General features: G+C 40.3%; 1 protein-coding gene across 1 annotated transcript in view; it reads right to left on the reverse strand.

The window, feature by feature from the left end:
- IMPG2 (interphotoreceptor matrix proteoglycan 2) overlaps nucleotides 1-26351 on the reverse strand; it is a gene marked incomplete at its 3' end in the record, with an annotated part of 63275 nt that overhangs the window by 35672 nt on the left and 1252 nt on the right. Inside the window, exons 2-4 of the mRNA XM_082014419.1 lie at nucleotides 16998-17164; nucleotides 2176-2207; nucleotides 2053-2076 (exon numbers count right to left, since the gene is read on the reverse strand). Coding sequence (XP_081870545.1) covers nucleotides 2053-2076; nucleotides 2176-2207; nucleotides 16998-17164 — 223 coding nt within the window. The remainder of the gene's footprint in view (nucleotides 1-2052; nucleotides 2077-2175; nucleotides 2208-16997; nucleotides 17165-26351) is intronic.

The following is a 26351-nucleotide window of genomic DNA, read 5'->3' on the forward strand; positions in this document are numbered from 1 at the left end:
TGGCTGTTAGCAATACTGAGACAGCTCACTCACTCCTCTTGAGAGAGGATGTCTGAAGTTCGATGAGACATCTTCTACCCATGACAGCCAATGTTTTTACAGGACCCTGGGTTACAAACTTCACTTCTTAAACCTTGTGGTGCAGAGATGCCCAGAACACTCTTAGAATAAGGGTTGTGGGGTTTTTTTAATCTTGCCAAAATAAATTATATTAATTTCTTCCGGATGCTCCATTATCCAGAGCAAATATACCTGTTTCTATCTCACTGCTGCAGTCTTGTATCTCTCACTCCATGCAATAAAACACTATCATATCCAAGCACAAAACAAACAACAACTTTTAGAGAAAAAAAATATAGTAAAACCAAAGTTTAAACTGTTGTTGATAACAAAGATCCCATCCTAAAGCTACGAACAATCTGAAGTAATATATACTGGGATTAAAGCAGTGTGGTTTTGAGAGAGATGCACTAAAGCCCCACGGTGAGTTGAGTTGGGTAAAGCTTGCCAATTGTCTACTGGAGCCCTTTTAATGCCTGTCACAAAGCACTCGGTAAGACGGCTTTTGTACAAGTACCACATTAATCACTCTGATCCACCTTTCAATCAAATGTTGGGCTTTGTGCATTGTTAGGTTTTTTTAGCCCAGTGCATGTAGGGACTCTAGATTAATAAGTATTGACTAATTCCTCTCGTATATCTCCACATTTACTAGTTCTCCTGAATGATCACATAGAGGGATACAGTAGGTTTTCAAACTCAAACTTCTTCACAAAGATGAATTTTTTTCAGTCTTCAACATTCAAGCTGAGATAACTGTATCTCTGAATTCACATTTTCTGATAAATAAGATGTGGTTCTACTCACGTAAAGAGCCAGTCTAAAGAATGACTGATGCTAATGAGAAAGAATTGGACCCACAAAGTTTAGAAGGACAAGATTATTTTCTTTTAAATTTATTTTCTCTTAAGAATATAAAAGTTTGGTCAATGTTGCATTCTCAACAGAGGAAGTTCTGAACAGATGTATGCTACCCAGTTGACCTGGAGGCTTCGGGGAGTGCTCATGTCACAGGAGTGTTCAGCCCACAAGACAGAGAGAAACAAATATCTTAGGAACCACTTTTGCCCTTATCGTCTCATGTTATTAATTTTTTATATATAATGTTGTGGTTATGAAATCATTATGAGGATACCTAATTTGGAAAGTTGGGTGTTTTTAAAAGTCTGTTAAGCAATTGTTTTTCCTAGTAAATGAGTTACTCATATTTATCATCTGTTTATACGGCCAGTAAAGCAGGGAATTGAACCTGCCAATGATGAGTTCAGCACTAGGTTGTTTGGGTTTGAATTGCTCTAAAAATAACAGCTTAGATTAAAGTTCTGAGTAAGAACGGAGTAATAACAATTTGAACTGGTTTTCCTTTCAGTTCAAAAAAGACATGAAAATAACAGGTCAAGTTCAGGCTTGCTTTGGTAAAAAGAAGCCACGATTCAGACTAGTTTTCATTTTTATTGCCTTGTTAAAAAGTGTGAGGAGCCCAAGCAGCCAATTCCCTCGTAACTGTTTTTACAGCACATCTCTCAAAAGTTTTTTTGGAGTTTTTTTTTTTAAAAAGCATTTCTAAAACATTCCACTTTTTCGCTTTTTGTAACGATGGCCTACCTTAAAGCCTTTGGGAAATGTTTGCAGGATAACCAGAACACTAACGTAAGTAACTATGGACACATCTCTTTCCCAAAATAGATTTTGCACACTAAACCTCTTCAGGTAAATAGCCTGCCTCTGTGCCTGACGGCCAACAAGGTGATGACATTCTTAAGCAAAAGGTACAAGCCCCAGACTGGCTGAGATATTTTGAGCACATCAAACAGGACAGCCTGTGAGAGGTTCACATGCAAGAACCACAGGCTTTCTCCAGCACGCTTTTCTATATGCCCTTTTGCACAAAGGTGAATTTTGTTCATCTTCAGTGGACAAATCAACTTCAGCAGCAGCAAGAACTGGAGAAAGGACTGATGACAAGGCTTTAAAAACGGGAAAATGACTTACCTACATGACCAATCAGTGCAGGAGCTGACAAGAAAAAGAGAAAAAAGGTTACAAGGTGTTACAGCTCAGCTCTGCTGTTATCTCCAGGCAGGACAAAATGCAAGGCAAACACAGGTAACTCACCTGCCCATTGCTTCCTTTATATAGGACAGTTTCTGGAAAACAAACAAACCAACCAACAATAAGTATATTTGACTATCATAAGGTGAAAGGAACTGAAATGCAGTTTATACCACATTGCTTCCTCCTCTGTGGCAAAATAATTCTCCTTTCTTCTATGTTCATTTTTTGAAGTTCAATATTTATTAGCAAAATCCCCACTGAAAATAAAATGTGTCCTACATTTCCAAAGTACAACTGAAACTCAACAACAGACTCTGTAAAGAGCACTAGGTTTGTCAGAAGATGCACTGCATTTCTGCATTTTCCTGCATTGTTCTGCAGGAACAATGTTCTCCCATCTTAGAGGAGGCTAGCAATAAGGTCCTTTTAAGCAAGCAGTCTTAAGAAATACACTATTACTTCTGCTTCTTCTCTACAGATTTAAAACCACCTTTTTGAAAGTACAGTTACAACTTAAAAATAACTTAGTAAGATTACTCTGACGACTTTGTTTAGAGTTATACAAGTGACAGAGATGACTTTTTTCCATTTATTGGTGTATAAAGATGAAGGCAGGGCTACACAGTTCACATTTGTTCATCAAAATTATGCTGGTGTGAGTGACATTGGTTCTAGAGAGGCGTCACAGGAGTTTCTGTGGGGAACCCCACAAGAAGTGGAGAAGATCCTGAGCAGTTTGCAGCATGAGAGCTGTTAAGGAATACTGCTGTATCCTGTTGCTGTACCAATGTGAACAGAATACAAGATAGATTCATAGAACGGTTTGGGTTGGAAGGGACTTTTAAAGGCCATCTAGTCCAAACCCCTTGCAGTGAGCAGGGACATCTTCAATGAGATCAGGTTGCTCAGAGCCCCGTCCAACCTGACCTGGAATGTTGCCAGGGATGGGGCATCTACCACTTCTCTGAGCAACCTGGGCCAGCGTTTCACCACCCTCATTATGAAACATTTCTTCCTTACAGCTAGTCTAAATCTGCCCTCTTTCAGTTTAAAACCATTACCCCTCATCCTATTGCTACAGGCCCTGCTAAAATACTTACAAGAGATTGTTGTCCAGCCACAAAACTTCTGTTTCTCTCTAGTTTTAGGGGAAAGAGCATTGTCTGTCAGTTTGTTTATTGGGCTGGCTTTCTTTACATAATCAATGCGGATATATTTTTCAGTAAAATCTCAACCTAAAGTGGATCAACTCAAACATCTACTTTGAAGTTAAATTACAATAAACTTAACACATAGTATTTCCACTTTGAAAACCTCTCTCCAAAACACCCATAAGTGTTTAGTGACGTACAGACTGACACTCAGAGGTATCCTGGTGATTCTTCTTGTGAAGGAGTAAAAAGGCAAAAGAGGCTTTTTGAATAGGTTAGCCTGCTCCCTCTCTTCACCTGTGTTTCTAAGGAAGTCTAGAAGTTCAATTTTTATTGTTTGGAGCCACACCAATGACTACCTTTCTCTTCTTTCCAAGATATCTGTGGACAGTAAGTGTGATCACAGCTAGAATGGCAGGCAGCCTGGATATCAGCCCGAGGAGGGTTTGCCAAAACACTAATTTCAGTCAGTTTTCTTTTCAGCATGTCCTTTGGCCAACCTTTATTGTACAAGTCCAGTAAATGAAGTATTTGGAGATACTTTAGTATGAAAAATTGAGACACAGCTAGACCAGTTTTAAGTGACAAAGCAAGAAACCAGCAAGACTAGGTAGTGTAACAGTGAAAAGTCTAACTCGGGGCCAATAAAACTGGACTTTGGGTATTTTTTTTTTAATGGGTCATTATGCTGCTCTATACAGTGCTTGTACTCTGCTTCAGTGCGCTGGGATCTACGAGGAACAGAGAAACTGATTCCCTGCCTACAAGCTTTTGGAAAGTTATTTATAAGTAGTAGACCTTTTAGTAAAAGGTGTTTGTTCATTAGAGAGACATTCTTCCATAGTCAGTCAGTCAAGGCAGTTTGTAGGTGCTATTAAAAACAAACCTGGTTATTAGGGGCCACACATATTTTTAATACCACTTGGTAGTCTGTATCCATCAGCTTTACTCATTAGTCCACCAGGCCCACTGACGGCAGAGGTCAGTATAGTCCTGGTCATTTCATACAGCAAGGAAACAGAGACGCACCAGTGAAGGGTGGCCTTGTCCAAAGCTCTGTTGTGGGACAGCCTGAGGAGCTGGTGGCAACCAGCTTTCCTGAGCCTGGGTCCCAGGACTTAACCAGTATGTCTTGTTATTTCCAAGTCTTCTATCCAATAAATTATAAAAAGAACTTAGAAGACAAACCTGAAATGCCAATTATTATTTTAATGGGCAAGGCCTAGAATAACAAACATGACACACTATCTCCACATCTACAGTTTTTAAAAAAGGCGTCAAATTACTAGGTTGTCATCCATTTTTGTAGTAAACTAGCAAAACCTAATACTGTATGACTGGCTTTGAATGACAGCCTCTGCATGGGGCAGCTGGATTATTCCTTAATTCACCTAGTTCAGGACAGAATATTCTCTCTTCATCCAAATCACATCTTTTGTGAAATAAGATAACTTTAAAGGATTACATGCTTTAAATGACTTGACTTTTCACAATTCTCAGACAAAATCTCCCCCAGATTCAATGGCAGCTTTGAGAAATAATGGTAAAGATTGTCACCCTTACGCTTGTTTGCTATATAATGCTGTGAAGCTATTGCAAAAACAATGAAAAAAATGCATGAACTGTAAATGGATTAATAAAAGAATTATCAGTCATCCATTAAAACCAATATGCCAGTGCAAATCTCGCACAGGGATTATAGTCTTGCAGCTTTGTGTCACAGGCAAAATCTTAGGGTTTACAGTAATTTCAAAAGGAAAGTATGATCTCAATATCCAGTCTTCAGTTTCTTACAGTCCACGGAGGGCTGAAAAACAGGTTCACACATTTTGGATCCATCCTACAGACTGAAATATAAGACTTGTTTTTCATTATGTTAAATTACTATTTTTTTTTCAGTTGAGGATGTGAAAATGAAGCATCTATTGCTAAGCTGGCAGAGTCTGCAACAGTTTGTAGTGCAATTGCCTTCCTCTCTCTTAAATGTCTAACTTGCATTCCAGTCTGGGGTGGGGCCAAGCACTGACATATTTTAATTTCATGGCAAACAGGCACCTTTTCCCCCTAATTAGAAGCCAAGGGCTCTAGAGTTCTAATACTGGCTTGGTTTTTCTCATTTAGTACAGAACAGCCTTTGCCAAACCACCTCACCTTTCTGGATCAGTTCCTTCATTAACAAAATGGAGTTATAAACATACCTACCACAGAAGGAATATGCAAGGATTAATTAACGTCTTTACCCTTTGAATACTTGAAGCGATCTATAAATAGTTCTCCAGAGCAGCAGCAGCCACACCAAAGTTCAAGGGGATGGCTGTTACTCAGTGAAGCTACCTCTGGCAGATGCTTTGTATAAAATTAGTTCTCTTGAAGCCAGCCTTTCATAACATTATTTTAGAATTCTTCTAAAGGTGGAGCTGGATTTTGTGTCAGTTGCACTAGTGCTTCCCTTTCTCAACAGACCGCAGTTAATTTCATATAATGCAAAACGTATAATGCAAAATTATCAGGAATTAATAAGAGACCATAGCATTAAATACAGGCTAGCACAATACCACGAATCGCATAGAGTACTGACTAGATGGATGAGCTTCCGTCAACTCGGGAACTTGCAGGAAAAGCAATTTTATAGGATTCTCTTGCCTGATCCTAAGAGACAATCGTTATGCACCAAAGACAAAATATCTTGGAGATAATTCCAGGCAGCAGAAAAAGGTGGAGGAAATGTCAAGGAGATCTTAAATAATATCATATTAGTTTAATCCCATCTGTATAGGATTGTACCAATCATGTTTGATTTAAACCACCTGTATATATAATTTCCAACAGGAAAGCCATATCAGGAAATGATCCTCTCTTTGCCTGTCCCGATTCCCCACCATGGTGTGTGGCAGAACCACTCTCTCACAGAGCCAAGGCCACAGCATGGGGGGAATTCAAGGAAATGAATGACAATGTCCAGAACTGAAGCTGGAGGGAAGGTCCTGGATGGAGAGCAGTGCTCTGAGGCACAGCCCCAACAGGTAAGGTGAAAATATGGTCTACAGTGAGCAAGAGGATAGCAGGAAAGGCTTAGTAGAACAGAAATTGTTTTAGTCATGTTCAACTTGAAATGAAGCCTGGAGATCCACAGTAAGGTGTCAGAAACAAGCTAAGAGTCCAATTTGCCCAGGAGGAATTGGCTCCACAGCAAAGGCGAACTTTCAACATAGAAGTGATTCTTCAGTGTGTGTTAGGCAGTGCTATCTAGAAATGAGGTGAAAAACAGGGAAAACAAGGAAGAACTACAGATTTGCAAAGTAAAGGAGCTGATCAGACAAGGATGATGAGGATAAAGTATCGGTTCTGAGCTCTGCCTGGAAAGAGATGAGCACAGGCTTCACGGCTGACAGCTATGTTGTCCCAGGTGTTAGACTGAAAAGGAAGATTTAGGCTGGACCTGGAGAAGAGTGACCAGAGAGAGAACTAACACAGAAAGAGCTTAAAAGGTGAAAGGGACATGAGGCAAGATTTGGCAAAGCAACTGGAGCTAATTAATCTGTTTGCATATATGTGAAGGTTTGGGGTTTTTTCTTTTTAAATTAGAAGAGACTAAAACTTGCAACGCAAAAAGAAAGAGCCAAAGTCAATAGGAGAATAGTAAGTGTGGGGATAAGAAAGGGAGTGAAGGAAATCTGACATAATTGCTCAAAGGATGGCAACAGAAAAATTGTTTTTTGCATCCGTAAGGCAGGGGGGGAAAGGTGTGAATGAGCAGATGAAATCTGCTTCTTTCCAGATTTAGAAGAAACTGAAGATGTTCTATGCAAACAACGAAAGTTAAGGCATCTAAGTCAGCAATCAAAAAGATACTGAAAACTGTGATTAGGACATTTGATTAAACAGAAAAAGACAATGGTTAGCAAGGAAGATCACAGAACAGGAAAAGGAGAAACAGCAGAAAGGGTCTTTCTGCCTCAGAGAAATCTTAGGAAGAAAAAAACATCTACTGCGTGAGGTGATCAGAAACTACAGCACTGGGAGTACGTGTAGCACCATTGGGGTGCTACATCTGACCTTTGAATACAGCTCAGAATTCAGGAAAAATCATGTATTTTACATTTCTAAGTGCCCATTTCAGCATGCAAAGGTGGTGTTTTGTTATGCTACCCATCCTAAGGCAGGATTGCCTTCTGCCCCTTTCATCCTCATCTCCCTCACTGAGCAGTTAGTCTGTGCTCCAAACACACTGAAACAGATAGAGCTGCTGCTGGGCTTGAAAGTCAATACTAAACAAACATACCGCTGAGTCAACACAACTGCAGGTTTCATTTCTTGGCCCAGGAGTTTTCCAAGTTGACTTTCGGTAGGTGAGCACCTCCTGTTACTGTTTTGGGGATTCCTGGGGAAACTGTCTGCCTTTTGTTTCTCAAAGCTGTACTACAAACTCCTTTCCACGGCCAACTCTCATCTTTACTCTTGGATCTCAGCCCCACCAAAAGGTGCACACAGCAGAAATCTCCTTCTCACCAGCATCCAAAAGTCACACAGCCCTGCTTCCTTTTGAAAGGATCCATGACCTAATCCATGTTGTCATTTGCCCAACACTGTTCAGATATGTTTTGTTATACACATGGGGCTGTATATGAACCCTCAGCAGCTATAGCTGAGTAGGTGCACAATGACTTAAGCTACATGAGCTCCCTTAATTTTTCATTTCTCATGACAGCTTTTCTCAACATGCCTTGTTGTTGTAGATTGCCAACAGATCTACAAGGAACAGCCACTCATTAAAGCTTTATTTTCTGAAATTTGATTGATGTTTGGAGAAAGAGAGACTGGGACACGTAATCTGCCATAAAGAATGGATTTGCCCTATTATGTGCCCACACTGGAAATGTGGGATGCAGACAGAGCTTTATGATGGGAGCACTGCAGTATCATGCTTTAAGCTGCATTTTGCCATGGACCTGGGAAGGAGATTCTAGTTGTATTGGAAAAGTGAGGGTCTATTCCATTAGAGTCTCTTGGGAAAACAAAAATTTCCCGAGTTCTCCAGGAACTGTAAAACATAAAGTTTCAGGATTTTGATCAATTTAAAAATGGCCCTAAATTAACTGACCAAACAGAACAATCATAGAATCATTAAGGTTGGAAAAGATCTCCAAGATCATCAAGTCCAACCATCAACCCAACACCACCATGCCCACTAAACCATGTCCTGAAGTGCCACGTCCACACATTTTTTGAACGCCTCCAGTGATGGTGACTCCATCACTTCCCCAGTTCCAATGTTTGACTGCTCCCTCAGTTAAGAAATTTTTCCTAATATCCAATCTAAACCTCCCCTGGTGCAACTTGAGGCCATTTCCTCTTGTCTTATCACAGTTACTTGGGAGAAGAGATCAACACCCACCTCGCCACAACCCCCTTTCAGGTAGTTGTAGAGAGCGATAAGGTCTCCCCTCAGCCTCCTCTTCTCCAGACTGAACAACCCCAGTTCCCTTGGCTGCTCCCCATAAGACTTGTGCTCTAGACCTTTCACCAACTTCATTGCCCTTTGCTTCTGAACAAGTAACTCTGGAAGACTCCATTATAGTAATCTGGACTTTGTGAGAGACTGAAATACAAAAACATACTTCCTACTGCTGACAAAGAGACACCCTGTGTGATTGCATTGCAGGGGATGTTGCTGCAGAAGGTCTTATGGATGTTTATAGAAAACAGAAAGGTGCATTCTGGAAAATCAGAGAAAAGCTGCAAACCAAATTTGCTGGGCTGTAAAGCCGACAACCCTGCTAGAGATACTCAGAAGTAAAGGCAGCCTTTGAACTGCATGTTATATGCAGCAGGTTGCTGCTGACGAGCTTCAAATGGGGTAGCAGAGAAGCAGACAGCTTCTCTTCTAGCTAGAAAGGTACCTCAACTGCTTTTGGGCAAAGGAGATCCCCAGTTCTGTTCCTCATTGGAATTTATTCCTCACAATTGAGGCTAATCCTTCACTTGATGTTTACTCAGTTTACTGCCATGCTGCACTGTCCACATCTGGCATTACACTTAGTATTTATTCTAGCCAATACACATTTATTCATCAGCTGTGTTTGTTCTAGCTATGGTTGAGATGGCAATTTCATTCTAAGTCTCTGCATGCATTGATGGATACATTACCTTTCAGCTGAACATTCTCATATTTGTTATTAGGCCAAAACTTACTTTTTTTTCTAAAAGTTACAAGAAAATGCATAGTCCTTTTCAAACCTCTCAGATGTGAGAATGCAGCATTTTAACAAAAATGCTTTTTGATGCAAAAGTGCTTTTTTATTTCTGTTTTTGCGTCATTCCATTTTAAAGCAACTCTGAAATTCTAGGCACAAGTATTTCTTCAAATGTTATCATAAATGTGAAAAAGGCACAAGACTGTTTAGGAAAGGTAAGGTTTTTAAGGTGAAGGAACACCAACACTCTTGTTTGTGCATGAACTCCAATGGGAGGGTAAAGTGTGTGACTGAGAATCATTAATCAGTCACATTTGCATATAAATCATTACAGAGCACTCAAATGAGTCATGAAAATTCATAGGTTCTAAAAATGAGCGGATATGGTAATGCAATGGTAAGGTTAAGATTTCAATTGAAGATAAGCAAAAATATTTACTGTTCTGGTATCAAAAGAGATTTTAACTTCTGCCTGTTATTACTACCTACTACAACAGTCCATGTAACATGCATTTAATTCAGATCTTGCCAGTATTTATCTATATAGAGCTCTGAATCCAACTTCTTTTTTTCTTGCACTAATGGTAAAATGTATTCTATCACTTGCTATTTTGTGGCCACAATATCCACTTTCTTATCCTCCCTTCTAAAGAAAATGCTTAAAAACAGCACTATGCAACATCTTGAAGGTTATCAGAAGTAGGGCAGAGAGCAGCGCTAACCCACTGACTACAGAAGACACTGCAGAGGCAAGGCCCCTCTCTTGAAGCTTTATCTCCTACCTGCAGGAACTACTAAGGTGATAAAACAACCTGAAACCTGCATTCAGAGCAGGTAATGGTGTCAGCTGAAGGAGTAACTGGACAGAACAATAAAAATCATGCAAGTTGGTGGGTCTCTTTGCTTGCTTTAAGTGCCTTGATGAACAGAAAGGTCACAACTATCTCAGCTCACCATGACTTAACTGGATATATGGCAATTAAACAGATGAAGTATGACCATCAGTATTTTAGGTCCTCTCCACCCACCAAGGAGTATTATTAAGACCTATCTCAAGGTATCCATTGCTCTAACAGCTCAGACTAGTTCCTGGCAGGGACTGCTGAATAGCTGTGCTTAGTCACCACGTGGAAAGATCTATGCAGACAGAAACCAGGGTTAAACAGGAGGCATGGTCCTGACTTGTGTCTCTGGCTCCAGGAAGAAGTTATTTCTTCACCTTCATCTACATTTCCATTTGCTTAGTTCCTTTCCCTCTTTTGGGAATAAGGACTCAGACTGCCACAAATAATAAATGGCCAAAGGCTGGGGAATCATGGAGTTAGGAGACCCTCACATGCCAGCAGTAACTTGGCAGCTACACAGCAATACTGGATGTATTCCAAATTCTGATTGTCACCTTCTTCTTCCTCTGGGCCTATACACACAGCAGTCTACCTACTTTTTTTGCTGTTATTATTGTTGTTATTCTAGTTGATAGACGTAACATAGAACCATGGAATCATAGAATGATTTGGTTGGAAAGGACCTTAAAGATCATCTAGTTCAAAGCCCCCTACCATGGGCAGAGACACCTTCCACTAGACCAGGTTGCTCAAAGCCCCATCCAGACTGGCCTGGAACACTTCCAGGGATGCGTCATCGACTACTTCTCTGGGCAACCTGTTCCAGTGCCTCACCATCTGCACAGTGAAGAATTTCTCCCTCATATCTAATTTAAGTCTCCCTTCTTTCAGTTTAAAGCCATTACCCCTTGTCCTATCACTACACACCCTTGTAAAAATACAGTGTGGGTTAGGTTCAGAGCACACTGGCAATCAAGAGCGTGTTAAACAAGAGGCTGTAAGAATGCTCAGAATAATCACCCAAGAAAATCTCCAACATTTCCCCCCCCCGCAACAGCCAAAGGCCACCTTCAAAATGTCAGCATGTGCTACCACTAAATGTTGTAATATAGTTTGTATTACAACAATAGCAAAAGTCTTATGCCGCTGTTATATACTACTAGTAAATGTGAAATCACCTGAGGCTCCATAAAAAAATGTAAGCAATCAAGGTATTTGCAAGTTAAAAGGTACTCACCAGTATATTCAAACAGAAGCAGAGTTTTTAGTGTATTCTGCGTATTGTGGTTTTGGTTTTGATTTTAAAGAACCACAAGCTATATAAGGATGTGCCTGACTTCACATCTACTTTTTTAAACCTCTCAAAAATATCTTTGTCCTTACTACTTCTCCACATTTTTCACAGCTTCACTTCTTTAACTTTATTCCTTCACACATAAACATTCAGTGCAGCATCTTCTAATGCAATTTGTACAAAATGTTGCTTGCAACTTCTCATATTAACTGCTCTTCTGTATATGCTACATGTTGGTGAGACTCAAGGTGTGCAAAATTTTGTTTAGGCACCACAAAGCCACCAAGTTTCTGAAGTTTTCACATCTCTTCAACAAATACACTTTGGGACAGCATCTGGCTGGTGTGGTTCACCTTTTCCAGTTGCCTTCTGGCTGAAACAGTAGCAGAGCTTTGTGTTGTTGAAAATAAAAGGATTAAAAAAAAGGAAAAAAAAGAAAAGGAAAAAAACCTGACACATGAGTTGAGGCTTTTGTCCACCTAGCTTGATGGGTGGACAAGTCTTCCTAATCACTGTCAGCAGCAGATACATATACGGAAGTTGTATGAAGCTCCAAAAACTGGACAGGAACCTTAAGAGATCTCTCAGCACACTAAGGAGACGCTGTAGACAACCAGTCTACAAAAAAGTTCTTTTGACTATTACAGTATTTGGTGCTCAATCTGAAATAAGTCCATTGTTTAAAAATATTACAAACAGAAAATAAAAACTCAAATTTTGTCCCCGACATCTTTGCTCAGCCCTAACAGGTCACAGAGGAAGCAAAAGTTTGCACTGCTCTACTGAAGCTCTTAGGTGTGAGGATGGGGCACTGGTAGTCTAGCTTGGGAGCTCACCACACACCCAAACCACGTGCTGACTGCATGCCTGGTGAGCAGGTCCCAGCAGTTAAAGAAAGAAACAAGGGAAGCACTGGTAACTGACTCTCCTTTAATCTTATTTACTTTAAGAATAGGCTGCATACGAAAATTCAAACCTCTGGTTTCATTTTACATGACAAGCTGCACAGAATTAATAAAAAATTGTAGAAATAGGCAGAGAAGCCAATTTTTTTTGTAGCTAAAAAACCCTCTTTGAAGAATCCCCAGAACACACAGAAGGAAAAAAGTCTTCTCAAAGACAGAGAAAGCAGGAAAGCAGGTGTCAAAACAGTTCAGCCAGCTACTCCAGAACTGCTGCATTATTTCAGCAATTTATAAAGTAAAAAAAAATGTGCCCAACAGCCATGTGGACATCTTACAAAGATTATCACATGCCAGCCGTAAGTCACAGAGTCATTAAGGTTGGAAAAGAACTTTAAGATCATCAAGTCCAACCATCAACCCAACACCACTATGCCCACTAAACCATGTCCCAAAGTGACACGTAAGTGCTCCTATGAACAGCACATTGTGCTGGTTTGGCAGCAGTGCTTCAATCTTTTACCAAGTACAAGGCTCCTTGGAAATCGATAGTTACTTTTGCTTGTGTCTCTCCTCTCTTGAATTTTTCAAAAATTATCTAGCAAAGGTGTGAACACAGCCACAGTCACAAGGCAGAGTGAGGGCAAGTTTTGGCAATATCAGAATTCCATGCACTCATGTGCCAAAGCATAGAATGACCATGTGAATGGGATGAATGAAAACATTCTACAGAACACAGAGTTATACTCGCTCTGAAATACAGCTACACAGTAAGGAATACAGGCAGAGTTAATTTATATAAAGGAAGGTTTGTACAAAGAAATATACAGCAAGCAAAATTTCCCTTTGGATTAGAATTACCTTTTCCATTTCTGCCAGGACTTGAAAAGAGATGGAAGGATAACAACCCCACACCTTGCAAATCTACTTAATATCCAAAGAAATTAGTTAGGCTTGTATTCATCTTATGTAAGGTACTTTCAGTTAACACAATCACATAGAAAGTAAAATGAAAGAATTTTTTTGGAAAAAAGTAATATTTAAAATATTTTTTCATGGTTGGCATAGATCTGTAAAGCTGTTCATCTGCTCCTTCTGAAAATCTGGCAGGTGATTTGCTTTAAGAACCTGATGAAAACTTGGTATATGTGTTATATATTATTGTACAACATGCATATTTATATACATACGCACGTGTATAGGCAATCACATAGAGGCGGGCCCCAAGTCTCCAAGACAACATACGGCACATAGCGTGCTTACTGAAAAGCAGCAAAAGCATTGCCTTCTGAGGCACACCTCTCCCACCAGTAGAAGCCATCTGACAGCAAAAGAAGAAATTCCAGCTATGTATGCCTTCACCTCCACCAAATGTCTTTACCAAATTAGTCAAGTCTTCTTGACAGACTATTAGAGACTGAACAACATTTTTCCTAAATGAAGAAGTATGAGAGCTGGGACCGAGAGCTGGCCTAAGCTCCAGCTTATATCCAGCAAGAAAATGTGTCCAAAGCAAGAGAAATAGAATTTTTCTTTTCATTAACTAAGCCACACTGGAGCAGACATTGCAACATCTGTAGTTGTGTGACACTGATTACCAGGGATTAGAGGACAGGGTAAGAAATAAAACCAGGAAGGAAGGCTAATAAAGTGTCGTTTAATTACACTGCTCAAAACAGAAACTTCACACTACAACAAAAATAGCATGAAAACAATCATTTTGTTTAATTATTATTTATTGAGAGCAAACCCCACAGATTTATTTTGCCTAGTTTTCAGATATGCTGTACTCCTTTTGAGAAACAGGGGGGAAATTCATGGCATGCAGCACTTCTAAAAATTGAATTTCATGTTGTCATCTACCAAAAAGTAATACAGAAAGACAAGAAGAATAAGACTGCCAGAAACAGCCAACGTGCACAATACAAAAGAGGTGGCAGGTGAATGCTGTGGCAGTAATAGTCAATATATACCAGAGAAAAGCAGAATACTTTGATCAGCTGCAGGATCTACACTAAACTCTTGAAATTAACCACGGATGATTCACAGGCACTGGAAAGCAGAGCAAGATTAGAAACAAATGGTATTTAATGAGGCATGTAATGGCCAGACAAAGGACTACCGCCAACCACATATGCTGCTTTTCTACAGTGCTAGGCAGAAGTGAGTCTTCCTTTCAAGCAATTGAGTGTGGACTATTCACACATATCATGCGTGCACGCTACAGAGTACTGTGCACAGTGTGAAATGATGGCAGCCCTTTGGTGAGAAGTGCTCAGCACTTCACAGATCAAACCTAAGGAATGGGGAAAAAAAAAAAATGGCAACAGTTGACCATGAACAAATGAATGAACATGCTGTAATGAGAGGAAAAAAAAAAAATCCCAGAAGTAAGGGAAAGGCTTAGCCATGCAACTTGGTCACCTTAGCTGGTGAAAGTAGAAAGAACGAGATGGTAGGACACAGTGCTTTAGAAAGTGTGCTCGGTCCCCCAGGCTGAGCCCCAGCTCTTACCACTGCATTAGGCTGGGGTAAGCAACTAGGAGGAGGAAGGATGTTCTTAAAAAGAGTCTCATAACTGCTGCATCTGTTTGGACTTAACATTCTCAGAGCTGCTTTAAAGAGGTTTCACACTCTGACAAGCATTTTGTGCATGAGCACATACGAGAGTGAGTCAGTACTAGAGTTAGGAATTAAATCCACACTGACCTACGTGTTCAAAAATACACCATCAGACCTTTTGAAGTTGGCTGATCGGAGATGGGATAGAGTACTCTCGCCTTCAACCTTTGGTTCAAATTTAAATTGAGTTCAGGCTTTTATTTCAAAAGTCACCTGACAGATTCATGACGTTCTGTGTGAAACACGGTGGTGACAGCATTCAATCCCCCTTAACATAGACTAGTCTCCCATGAAATCAGCTGAAGAGCCGTCACCTTTTACCAACTGTGCTGAAAGCAAATAGAATGATGAACAGTCCTGTTCCACAATATTGCAATGCTGAAGGGAATATAATCCATCTCCAGGAGAAAGGAAACCTAAATTACACAAACCGTCTGAATAAATCAAACACAGAGCACTTCATCTGCCTCCACTGTAACACTGAAGGGCCATACCCAAAAAGGTAAAAGCAGCAGTGGGAAGTTAAGACTCATCATCCTGCTTCCAAGAATCATCCTGATTTCTTTTAGTAAGCTCCCACTATAGATCATCTCACTACCAAATTCATATATCTCACTACCAAATTCATATATAAAGCAATGATACATTCACTATGCACATAAAAGCTTCACATGAATTTTATTTGTCCCCATCTTTTTGCAAAGCCTTCTAAGGACAATAGAACCATCAGCCATCACAGAAGCAAAGTTTGGCAAGCATCCACCTGTGAAGACTAACATGCAGGCTCAGAAAAAAACCACAAACACTCGCCATTATCCACAGCAGTTTTCATCACATTCCCTAGTGCACATTCCTAGCATAGGAGTCCATAAAAAAGCAGAAATGTCAGCACATCCATACTAGCAGACATTACTGATTCTTAAGACTTGTAAGTTTCATAAAACTACTCATCCATTAACTTACAAAAATAGAAGAAATAATAATCTTCAAGAAGATCCATAAATCACCATACATTTCAAGACAGCCTTTTATCCAGAGAAATTAAGCTATCTACTGTATCTTAAATGCATACAAGGTTAAGCACTTAATTCTGAGGAGAGAACTTAATTTTAAAATTCACAAACTCCAGAAAAGACATCTTTATATTTCATTTGAGATAGGCTTCTTTCATTTAGCTTAATGCTCCCTTTATTTGCTTTAGGCTAAAATAAGCTCGTTTCAACTGAAATAGCAGAGAATTTACCAAGATATTCAGCAATTTTTTATTAAATTGTTTGGCTCTAAATACTCTGATTTTAACCTCTGCAACTTCCCTTGTTGTTATCACTTGCCTTCATAGGACACCAAAGCTTTTTATATTTATAGCCACACTCATTTCAGTCAGGCTGCAGTGCACAGACGTCACAGACCTACAGCAACATAAAACGCCAAACATGTAATTTTGCCGTACGTCGTGGTAGCATCAGAAACACAGCTCAGAACTTCCCTGCTCCAAGTGCCACTTGAACTGAAGGCACCTCCATGTGCAGTTCAGAGAAGGGAGGCTGCCGCAGGCCATGGAGGGTAACGTGCCACAGCCGGCCTCATGTCACGCTGCCTTTTCAGGCAAGAGGTCTAGACATCATCCACTCGTCAGGAACATTACCTACTGAAGGCAATGTTCTCTTCATCATCGTTGCTTTCTCCTCCGTCAAATCAGCTACAACTTTGCTTTTGGAACTGATCTCAGAACTACGGATCCAAGAGCTGGGATACTCAGGCCTGTCCATTTTAAGTGCTCCACACCTTACCGCCTGCCATATGCCAAGCTGCATGTTGCCGTGGGATATTATGCCCTCGCTTATGAGAAAACACCAACGAGGTGCTGCACCCACCTTCTCAATCAGACTCCGGTGCTCCTCTGACTGACTGAAATTCATGCCCATTTCAAAGATGCTCATCGTTCCTTCCTCACACAGGCTCATCCAGGTGTGGTACTCTTCATGCTCCGGCAGTCTATCCCAGAATGTCTTGAAGACCTCCCAGACTGTTTCCTGACACACTGAAGACACAAGAAAGGTCTGGTGTTAGTACAACAGGAGTGCTTCCATGGCATGGGTGGCCAGGGTGGTACTGTCCAAATGTTGCATGCTTTTCAGTACATTAATACGTAGAATACAGTGACTATACACCTACATGTAAATGTGTAAGGCATTGAAGGGACTGACAATGAAGATTTGGTGGGTCTTCCACACTCATACTACTTCCCTCTCCAATTTTTTTTTACTAAAGTAATTAATTACTCACTAAAGAAAAAAAGAGAGCAAGACAGAGTGCACTTGTCTCCTAACAACCATGAAGAACAACAGTATTTTCACTGAGTGAAACTGCCCTTGATCAATGGGTCCTGTTTTTAGAAAATTTAGAAAACCAAAACAGTATGGCAAATGTCCTCACAAGAAAGCAGAGCTGGAGCTTAATTTCTATGAATGATAGTTGCATTGATCAAAGTTTCAGAGGCTCAACTAGTAACAATTCCTTTGGACTCACCTTTACACTGAATTTAAAATAAGTTTCTGAAATTATAATTGCATTAATAATTTGAAAAAGAAGGCAGGATGATGACACAGTAACATAAACTAAGAAATAAGTCAACCTCTAACCCTACTGCATGTATGCACTGAGAAAGAACTAGGCATCTCTGACTTAACAGTCTGCAAATTAAGTGTTAAATTATCTTGTACTACATCAGCTGCTTTAACCTCCCTGTCTCGCATGTGCTCTTCGCCAATCGGAGCAGTTGGTCACATAACACTCGAGCAAGAACCTCTCTGTGACCCAGGATAACTGGAAGGGAGGAAGATTTACAGGATTTTCCTTGTGTCCTGGAAGAGAACAATGTTAAAAGGAGGACAACTCTAAAAATCACTCGCAGCAGATGCCAGCCTGGAGTAGTAGCAGACAAACCTGCTTTTTGGCCTTAATCGGATTTCACTACTTACATATACACAATTCAAGCAGAAGAATGCTTTGCATTCAGGGAAAGTCTTGACATCATAAGCAAGACCCTACAGGAGACTAACAATGAATCTATCTTTGGAAAGTCATTTTCTTCAATCATCTTAAAAATATGCTCCAGGCTGCCAAAACCAGCATCTTACTGCTCTTTCTTCTTGATACTCTGTATTCCGAATTCCAAAATCAATTAAACATACTGGTTAAAACTTAACACATAGATCACATATGGAAACTTCACTTCATTCAATCAAGGGATGGACATCTTTCTTAAACACAAAGGCTTTATAAATAACAACCTTAAGGAACTGTTTCACATGCAGTAAACGCCCTTAAAGCTTAGCTGATTCTGTCACACTGGATGGCACCATGCAGCAAAAACTTTTCTCTACCCTGAATTTCGGTTTATCAGAGCAGTTGAGGCCCTTTCTCCACTGTGGAACTCTACAGATACAGATCGCTCTCATTTCCATGCCACATTGCTGACGGCTTTCCTAGATGGAGATTAGCCTTGTAGCCCATTTGACATGTATGACTAAAGAATACAGTCCTCAAGCTCTGCATTATTAACTGTCAGTAGTACATTTCTGCTCCAGCACCCCTTCAGCTTCCAGGTAGCTAACTTTATCCGTAAGACACAGTAATTAGGTAAGGACTACTGGAGATGCTTCCAAACAGTTTTGCTTATGCATCTTTATTAATTGGAAATAAATAGCTAAGTTTACAAGCACCCATGCACCCTCTCATACTCCCCCTCAAGTTACGCTGGAACTCTTTGAGGCAGGGACCACATTTCCATGTGACCTCTGCACAGACCTCAGGCAATGAAGCCATAATCCTGCTCTGGGATTTCTGGAGCCTGCTGGGGTACTAATAAGCTTCCTGAAGCACAATGACATCTGTAGTATCCTCTCTACCATCCCACTCCTAAGAGCTGGGCATCCAGAAAAAGCCCAAAGTCTATTTTCAAATCCAGAAGCCTACACTAAGGAACACTGCACGCCCTGATTTCTTTGGGAGGTATTTGTATCCTGCATTCTGACTAATGGATCTCTCACTCCAGGTGCCACATTGTACAGCAACAATCCTGCAATGAGATTATTGCCTGTGGCTGGGATAAGGCTTCAGCAGGCTATCAGCCAGAGTTGAAGCTATGGCAATAGCTTGCAAATACATTGCAGTGGCACTCTCTAGTCCTACAGTTTTCAAATGGCAACAGGTGAAGGACTGCTTCTCCAGTTGCAAGTAATAATTGGCAGTAATAATTGAAGGCAGTTCTCCTTAATGCTCTTAAATAAGTTTAATCTTTTTTTTTTTTAAATAAATGTGATGAGACAGTGTCTTGCCTGAATACAAGCTGCTCCTGTATGAACAGTTGTCCCAATCAGCTCCTAATAGATTAAGGATTTGTTCTGTATCCTTTCATTTGGAATTAGACACCCCACTGAATTCCAATCCCAAAGGCTTTGTGCCATCTGTGGGCTCCAAGCCCATTAATCTGATCTAAGCTGTCAGAACAGGGTCATATTTTCTGTGGAAAGAGGAAAAGGGACTCAGATATGGAGTCACATTCTGCCCTCTGTAGATTGTGTCCTATCTAGCCATTTCCACAGCAGCGAGCAGTAACAAGTTGGACAACAATGGTGCAAATTGCTTCCATATTCAGAAGGAAAAGGCTGTCCCATTTCTTCCTCACAAGTAGTTTGAGAGCTTGTTAGTTCTGACACACAGAGAGGGATTAAAAACTCCAGGCAAACGTTTACCATGACTGCCATGTAAACACTTCTGTTAGCCTTGCCCAGGGAACTGCATCCTCCACCACGGTGAGCTGCTTGCCACACAGTCCCTCCGGCACCTTGTTGACACACAGTCCATCTTGTCATTGTCCTGTTTATCCCAACTGGTCAGTTTGTAAAGCAGGGGATTGCTTTGCAGGATGACAAATCCAGGCTGTATGGGTTCCACCCAAGAACCATCACCTATATGGTGTTCAAGAGCAAATTCGCAGCCCAGCTAAGAAAAGGAACGATTTTGTTTCAGTCTGCCTTTCTCATACACCTTTTCAATGTTTTGTAGTTAGACGAGAGTTGCCACTCCAAGCACAGAAAAATAACAGCACAGTTTCTTCAGTGTGGTTCAAATCACGACCATATAAAGACAGAGACAAGGGTGATTCTATCTCCCATCTCTCCTTCAGGTATGTCAAAGAGGGACATGCATGTTCTTATTGTGTTGCTTCACTGATGTGGCCACCCATCAGTGAGTGGAGGGAACTGAAGAGACACCACCCTCACAGTGCATTGGAGTTCCATGATAAATGTGATTAACCTTTTCAGTTGAAGGTGGAACCCACCCATGGCAAGTTTTCGACTACCAGCAGGTGAGTGAGGTCTTCCAAGTTTCTTAACAATTTCTTGAGAACTCCCATATAAGACAAATCTGTTTTTCATAACTAGATTATAAGCATTCTGAAACTCTGTAGATGAAACTTGGAGGACTTGACTGGAAGCTTCAGTAAATAACTATATTTTACTGGATAAAAATAATTCACTTTATTCACAATTCAGAATTTCCTTTCTGACCTTCCAGCAACTTGCCAGTATCTGTGCCACATATACTATCTATGCATGCTGACAATAAATATTAGTCAAAAGTTGCTTCATTTAAAGTAGCAACTCCTTGAAACCAAAATAGAAAATAAAAGAAAGGGGGGCAGACGGGGGACGACGGACCAAACAGGTTTACCAGTAAGCTCTTTGACTAGCAATGTAACTTTGAATTTTAAATACAAAATGTTTAAAGTAGATAGAGAATGGAAAAAAATTACAGCATCAAAGCTTACAGTAAATTGACAGGAGTCTAACAGTTCAGAATTATGACTAAAGCTGCTTAATACAGTATGCTGTGTTAATATACTCCAACTATTAAAGTACAATAAATCCGCTGTACAGGCTTTGCATTATGAACTCTCCAGAAGTAGGTTTCTAATTAATAATAACTAGCTGCAAAACCCTTAAAAACCTGCCAACCAAGCAGCCAGCCCTGCCAGGGTCAGGAAGGAACTGCTGAGCAGACCCAGCAGTGCTGCCACATGCCACCTGAAGCGCAGATCAGCCCTCAGGCATGTGAGAAGAGCCTGTCTTTATGGCTAGATCTCACGCCAAACTTTCACTAGCCTGCTACCGGGGTAGCCACAGGCACAGATATATGGGACAGCATTAGCAACACCAGGCCCTGGAGGAGACAGGATTTGCAATGAGGCCTCTAATCCCTGGCAAACAATACTGATTAAAAGCATCATAAAATCGAGATCAACCTTTCAAGGCAGCGAGCTAAGAGCCTTGAAGCTACACGTGAGTGGGAAGGTAAGCTCCTCTAGAAAATTACTTCCTTCATCCCACGGCCGCAGTAATAACTAACTTGTATTTTAGTGTTAACTGATCTCTAGGCTACTTTGCCATTTTCCTCTGAAGAATTCAAATGTTAAGAAAATGAAGGCTTACGAGGTAAAGAGAGGCTCCCTGCTACAGCGATGCAATCATTCCAGCTGTCTACAGGAAAGGAAGCAGGTATGCAGAAGGCATCTGACTGACACAACAAACCAGAATTCAAACCAAGAATGCAAACCAGGCTGCTTGTTCTGCAATTTTTCTCCAAAGCACATTTTGCATGCACATACTACATTTTGCATGCACATACTACATTTTGCATGCACATACTACATTTTGCATGCACATACTACATTTTGTGTGTACTCCATCCTGAAACACCTCAGAAATTAGAAGTCGCTTAACTCACTGCCGAGATAATCATCTTCAAGGTGAGAGAGGAGGTAGGAAAAATTGAAAGATCAGCCTGTTTGGCCTGTGCCCTTGTGCAAACTTCCACTTGAGCAAGGTGTCATAGGCAATTAAAGTAGGCAAGGTCTTGGCTTTTAAAGGCCATAACAGGTTTCAAAGGCTGCCTCAGAAATCTGGACATGTAGTAAGACCATGTGAATCCCAGCATATCTACTCTAGAAGCCAAAAAGCCCATCCCTTTGGGATCTTATCTGCTTCAAATGCAGTGTTGATGCTCAAGTACTACAAATAATACAAAATATCCCGAAAAGCTTAAGATAAATTGTGTTTCAGCCCAGAAAATTCCACATAGGCAGGCACAAGCTCTTTTCAGTCTTATAAATCTGTAGGAAGGAATGAAAAAAAACTTTATTTGAAGTTTCCTTTCCTAAAGACTTCATCATTGTTTTCAAAACCTCCAGCTAAGATCTGTGATGAGATGATCCCTCTCCCTCCGAAATTCTCCTGTGTGGCTGCCTCTCGTGCACCTGGGTAGGATACAATGTCCCTGTGGCTCCAGCTTTACCATTCAGGATGCATTTATCTCTCAAATGAGAGGCAATTAGCCTATTACACTCAGTCTGTGCTCAGGGACTTCTGAGGTTAAGAGAAGGGGCACCACATGACAGCACTGGGCACCTAGTAGGGGGTAGGGTGGCTTTCTGGCCATTTGTGTAAGTGGGCAGCGCTGGAGTTTAATCCCAGTTAAATCCCATTAGTGCTGCTTAAGGGTTGAATCGTGTACAGTGGCTAGGAGCACTGAATCAGGCCGCATATTCTATTTTGAGGCAACATGAGGCCAACTCCTTCTCCTCTCTAACAATTTCTGCACAACTGAATGGCGTAACTGCAGTGGGTTTTGATAAGGACTACAGTGACAGAGAGACTGACGGACGCCTCCTAAGAGATCTTCCCTGCAAAGACTTTGCTAGCACTCCCTAAACAGACAAATATTCACAGAGGCAAAGAAATCACTTCATCTGTTACTGAAATGGTGCTGCATATGGCCTACAACATAGCAATCCTTCAACAATATACACAACAAACCAGGATTTTAAATTAAAATAGTTAAATGTGAATTAGCTAATCCACATGAAAGGTTTTTTGTCTTTGAACACTAACATACTAAACTCTAGCATATAAGCTATTCTCACCAGTAATATTTCTGTAACTACAAAGGAGTGTCTTTCACGGAAAAAGTTAAGCTTTTTAGAAGCATATGCTGACAACTAAAAATTCAAATGTAGGAGACAGAACTAGACCTTCTACAAGTAAACTTCAGAAATTTATTGGCTGAGTATGAGCTATGCATAATATGTGCCAGGGATGAGGGGGAGACAAGGAGAAAAGGCTCACTCAGCCAGACACTGTTGTACGCTTGTTTAGCCAGGTACTTTTTATGACTTTTGCCTGTTTGCTTTCATCATTATTCAAGAAGATTTGCATAACTTGTAACATTTAGGATTTCAGCATCAAATTGCAGCCTCACTCTTAACTCTGTCCGTTTGCAGAACATACCATTATTTCTAATGCTTCGGTAAATAGATTTGAAGTGACCCTAAAAAGAGGAAAATGAGAAAGCTCAGTGCTATGCCCAAAATTACCAAGTCTAGGGTTTATAATCATGCATAGAACTTTATTCCTGAGAAATACCTTTTAGTCTTTCCAAAGTTCCAAAATCTCCTTGTCTCTTATCAGCTATGACACACTAGAATACTGTCTACTTCCTTCTTTGGTCAGTATCTTTAAATACTACTTTTAGATTTTCAGCTTTGTCTGAAGCTCTGGCTGACAAAAACAGTTCTGGCAGAGAGACTAAGCTACTCATATGAAAAGATGATGTACCCACTCACGAGCATACACTGAATTGTTTAAGACAGCAGATCACAGTAGGAAAAAACGAAAATAGATTTTAACAAAGGTAGCCACCAGAGTAATTACATCTCAGAGGTGGCGAAGAGCAGCAGTATTAACAGTAAGCCATGGTGTCAAAATCCAGCAGCCTTTGTTTTACCCAATCAACAGGTATACGATAGGGAAACAGCGCAAGCCATGCTACCTTGCAATCCTTATCTTGTTTCTGTTTTACTGGCTAATTCAACTTCCAAGTCTACTACAATCCTCAGCCATCTACCAGCAATTTACACCAAAGGAAACAGACAATTCAGTGAATCTGTCTATGTAAAGAGACTGGTCACAACAGACTTTTGGTCTGAGAGGGCATCTCTGTATTTCATACAATAATTTTTAATAGGGGCTTGGGCTACCATTTCCCTGTCAGCAGTAAAGAACATTGTTGTTCATAATCACCGCTACCCTAGACAGAACAGTCACTATCTGAAATCCTGCTGTTAGATTCCCACAAAATCTGTTTGGTGAAACCTCCAATTGCCTATTGGACACACTTTGTGTTCATCACAACAGTCCACCTATGAACCACCACTAGATTTACATGACTCTTAGAGCAGCAACCATAATATTATTACCATTTAAAAGGACATGTGTTAAAAACACTCTATAAGACCCAACCTGTAGGCCTACAGTAACCAATCTGTAAGCATTTGTGACTGATTTCCATCTTCATAATGTAAGAAATGAGATACAAAGCCAGCCAACAGCAGCAGCCTCCATATACAGCTACAAGAGATACAGGGATTATATCATACTGGGAAGTACAGATACAATTATAATCCCAGATTCATCTCAAGAGATACTGAAAACAATAGCTTCCGCTAATGCAAAACTCTGTTCTGCAGTATGATTGACTGTATGAATAAATCAGCACCTGAGAAATGTGTCTTCTAGACTGCAGGTGTGGAGAAACAAGAGCAAAAAGACCCCTATTCTTGGCTGGCGTTTCTGACTACTACAGTAACAACAGCCACCACCAATGAGTAATCATACCATTACCTGGACTTTCATATGCTACAGGGTGCTACTGCTGTTTTAGAAAACAGTGATGTGTATTTTGCTGCCCTTTGAAGTTTTTTTATGATTATATATTTACCATAATTCTATCTTGCAAGGCTGAAAAAAAATCCAGGTGGTGTAGCCTGAAAAAAAAAAAGCTGTATACTGCTAAGCCTACAGCTATATCACATAAGCACTTGCTTAAAAGCCTATGACAGAAACTTTCGTCAGTCTAGACACTAACAGAGGCTTTAGCAAGCTAGCAAAAGTAAATAAAGCTTGGAGCTACAGATAGATAATTCTGTTTTCTCACCTGTTTCCTTCTAAGGTAGATATAGATAGAACAAATGTAAACTGGATAATCAGCACATACAAACCTTTTAATTTTTTCTAACAAGCTTTTAGATTGAAAAAACAATCAACCTTTCCTTCCATGGCAGTGGCACTAGCTTTTGCTGACAGTAAAGTAAAAATAAGGAAAGAACAGACTGTATTGAAACCATCCTTTCCAGAGAAAGTATGAGATATTAAAGTCATTCCTTACTTCAACAGATACAGAACACAAAGAAGATTCTAAAAATGCAGACTGAGACTGAAAAAAAAAAAATCAACAGATTCTATGTACATTCATATTTATTCCCTTGTGGGGTCAGTTATTTCTCTGATCACTGACAGTAGCTGGTCTGAGTGCTAAACAGTGACCATACTCTTTCCTAGGACTATTTTGTTGACAGTGCAAAGAAAGTCCATCTCACTTTTACCACTGTGCTGATTCAGCCAGCTAGTGAAAACATGGTTTCAAGAAAAAGCTGGTATATAACTCACTAATACTCAAGGAGCAGCTTTACTGTGAATGAAAGTAACAGCATCACCAACTCTCACTTACTTCAGGTGCATTTACTCAGGATGTGATTAACTAGCCATCACCAAATCCTTGTGGGGCAGCACATCACAGCTAACAGAAGGAAGATGACAAATTGCTTAAACCAGACCTTGTTCAACTTGCTGATAACGAAAGTCACCTCTGCTTCTTGCAGAGATCTTTTTGAAAAATTTTAGGCTAAAAGTGCTAAGGGTGGTCATAGCGTCTCTGCTAAGAAATCCTTGTGGATTGTGGAAGCCGTAAGTCCAGTAGGAAAGCAGATGGACTAGGTGGATTTTTGGTTCAACCTAGGACCACTAAGTTCTAAATAAACTTTTACCACCTAATTTACAGATTTTTCTTTATTATCACTCACACTTTTGCTTACTTTGTATTGCCTTTACATACTCCTATCACAGATAATTGAAGGATGACTGCAGTTCAAGCACACAGTATGGCTTAATTTGGGGCAAAACAAAGAACAGTTGAGTGTTCGTGGCTGGACATAAACAAGAAGCTTGCAAAGCCTGTCAAACTGTGTGATCGTCGATGTTGCCATCCCTCACAAGCTGGGCGCAAATCATTTTTGAATGAGGTTCTGATGCTGTACAATTCCACTTTGT

This window comes from Phaethon aethereus (assembly GCF_964289735.1).
Source record: "Phaethon aethereus genome assembly, chromosome: 1".
Lineage (NCBI taxonomy): Eukaryota > Metazoa > Chordata > Aves > Phaethontiformes > Phaethontidae > Phaethon > Phaethon aethereus.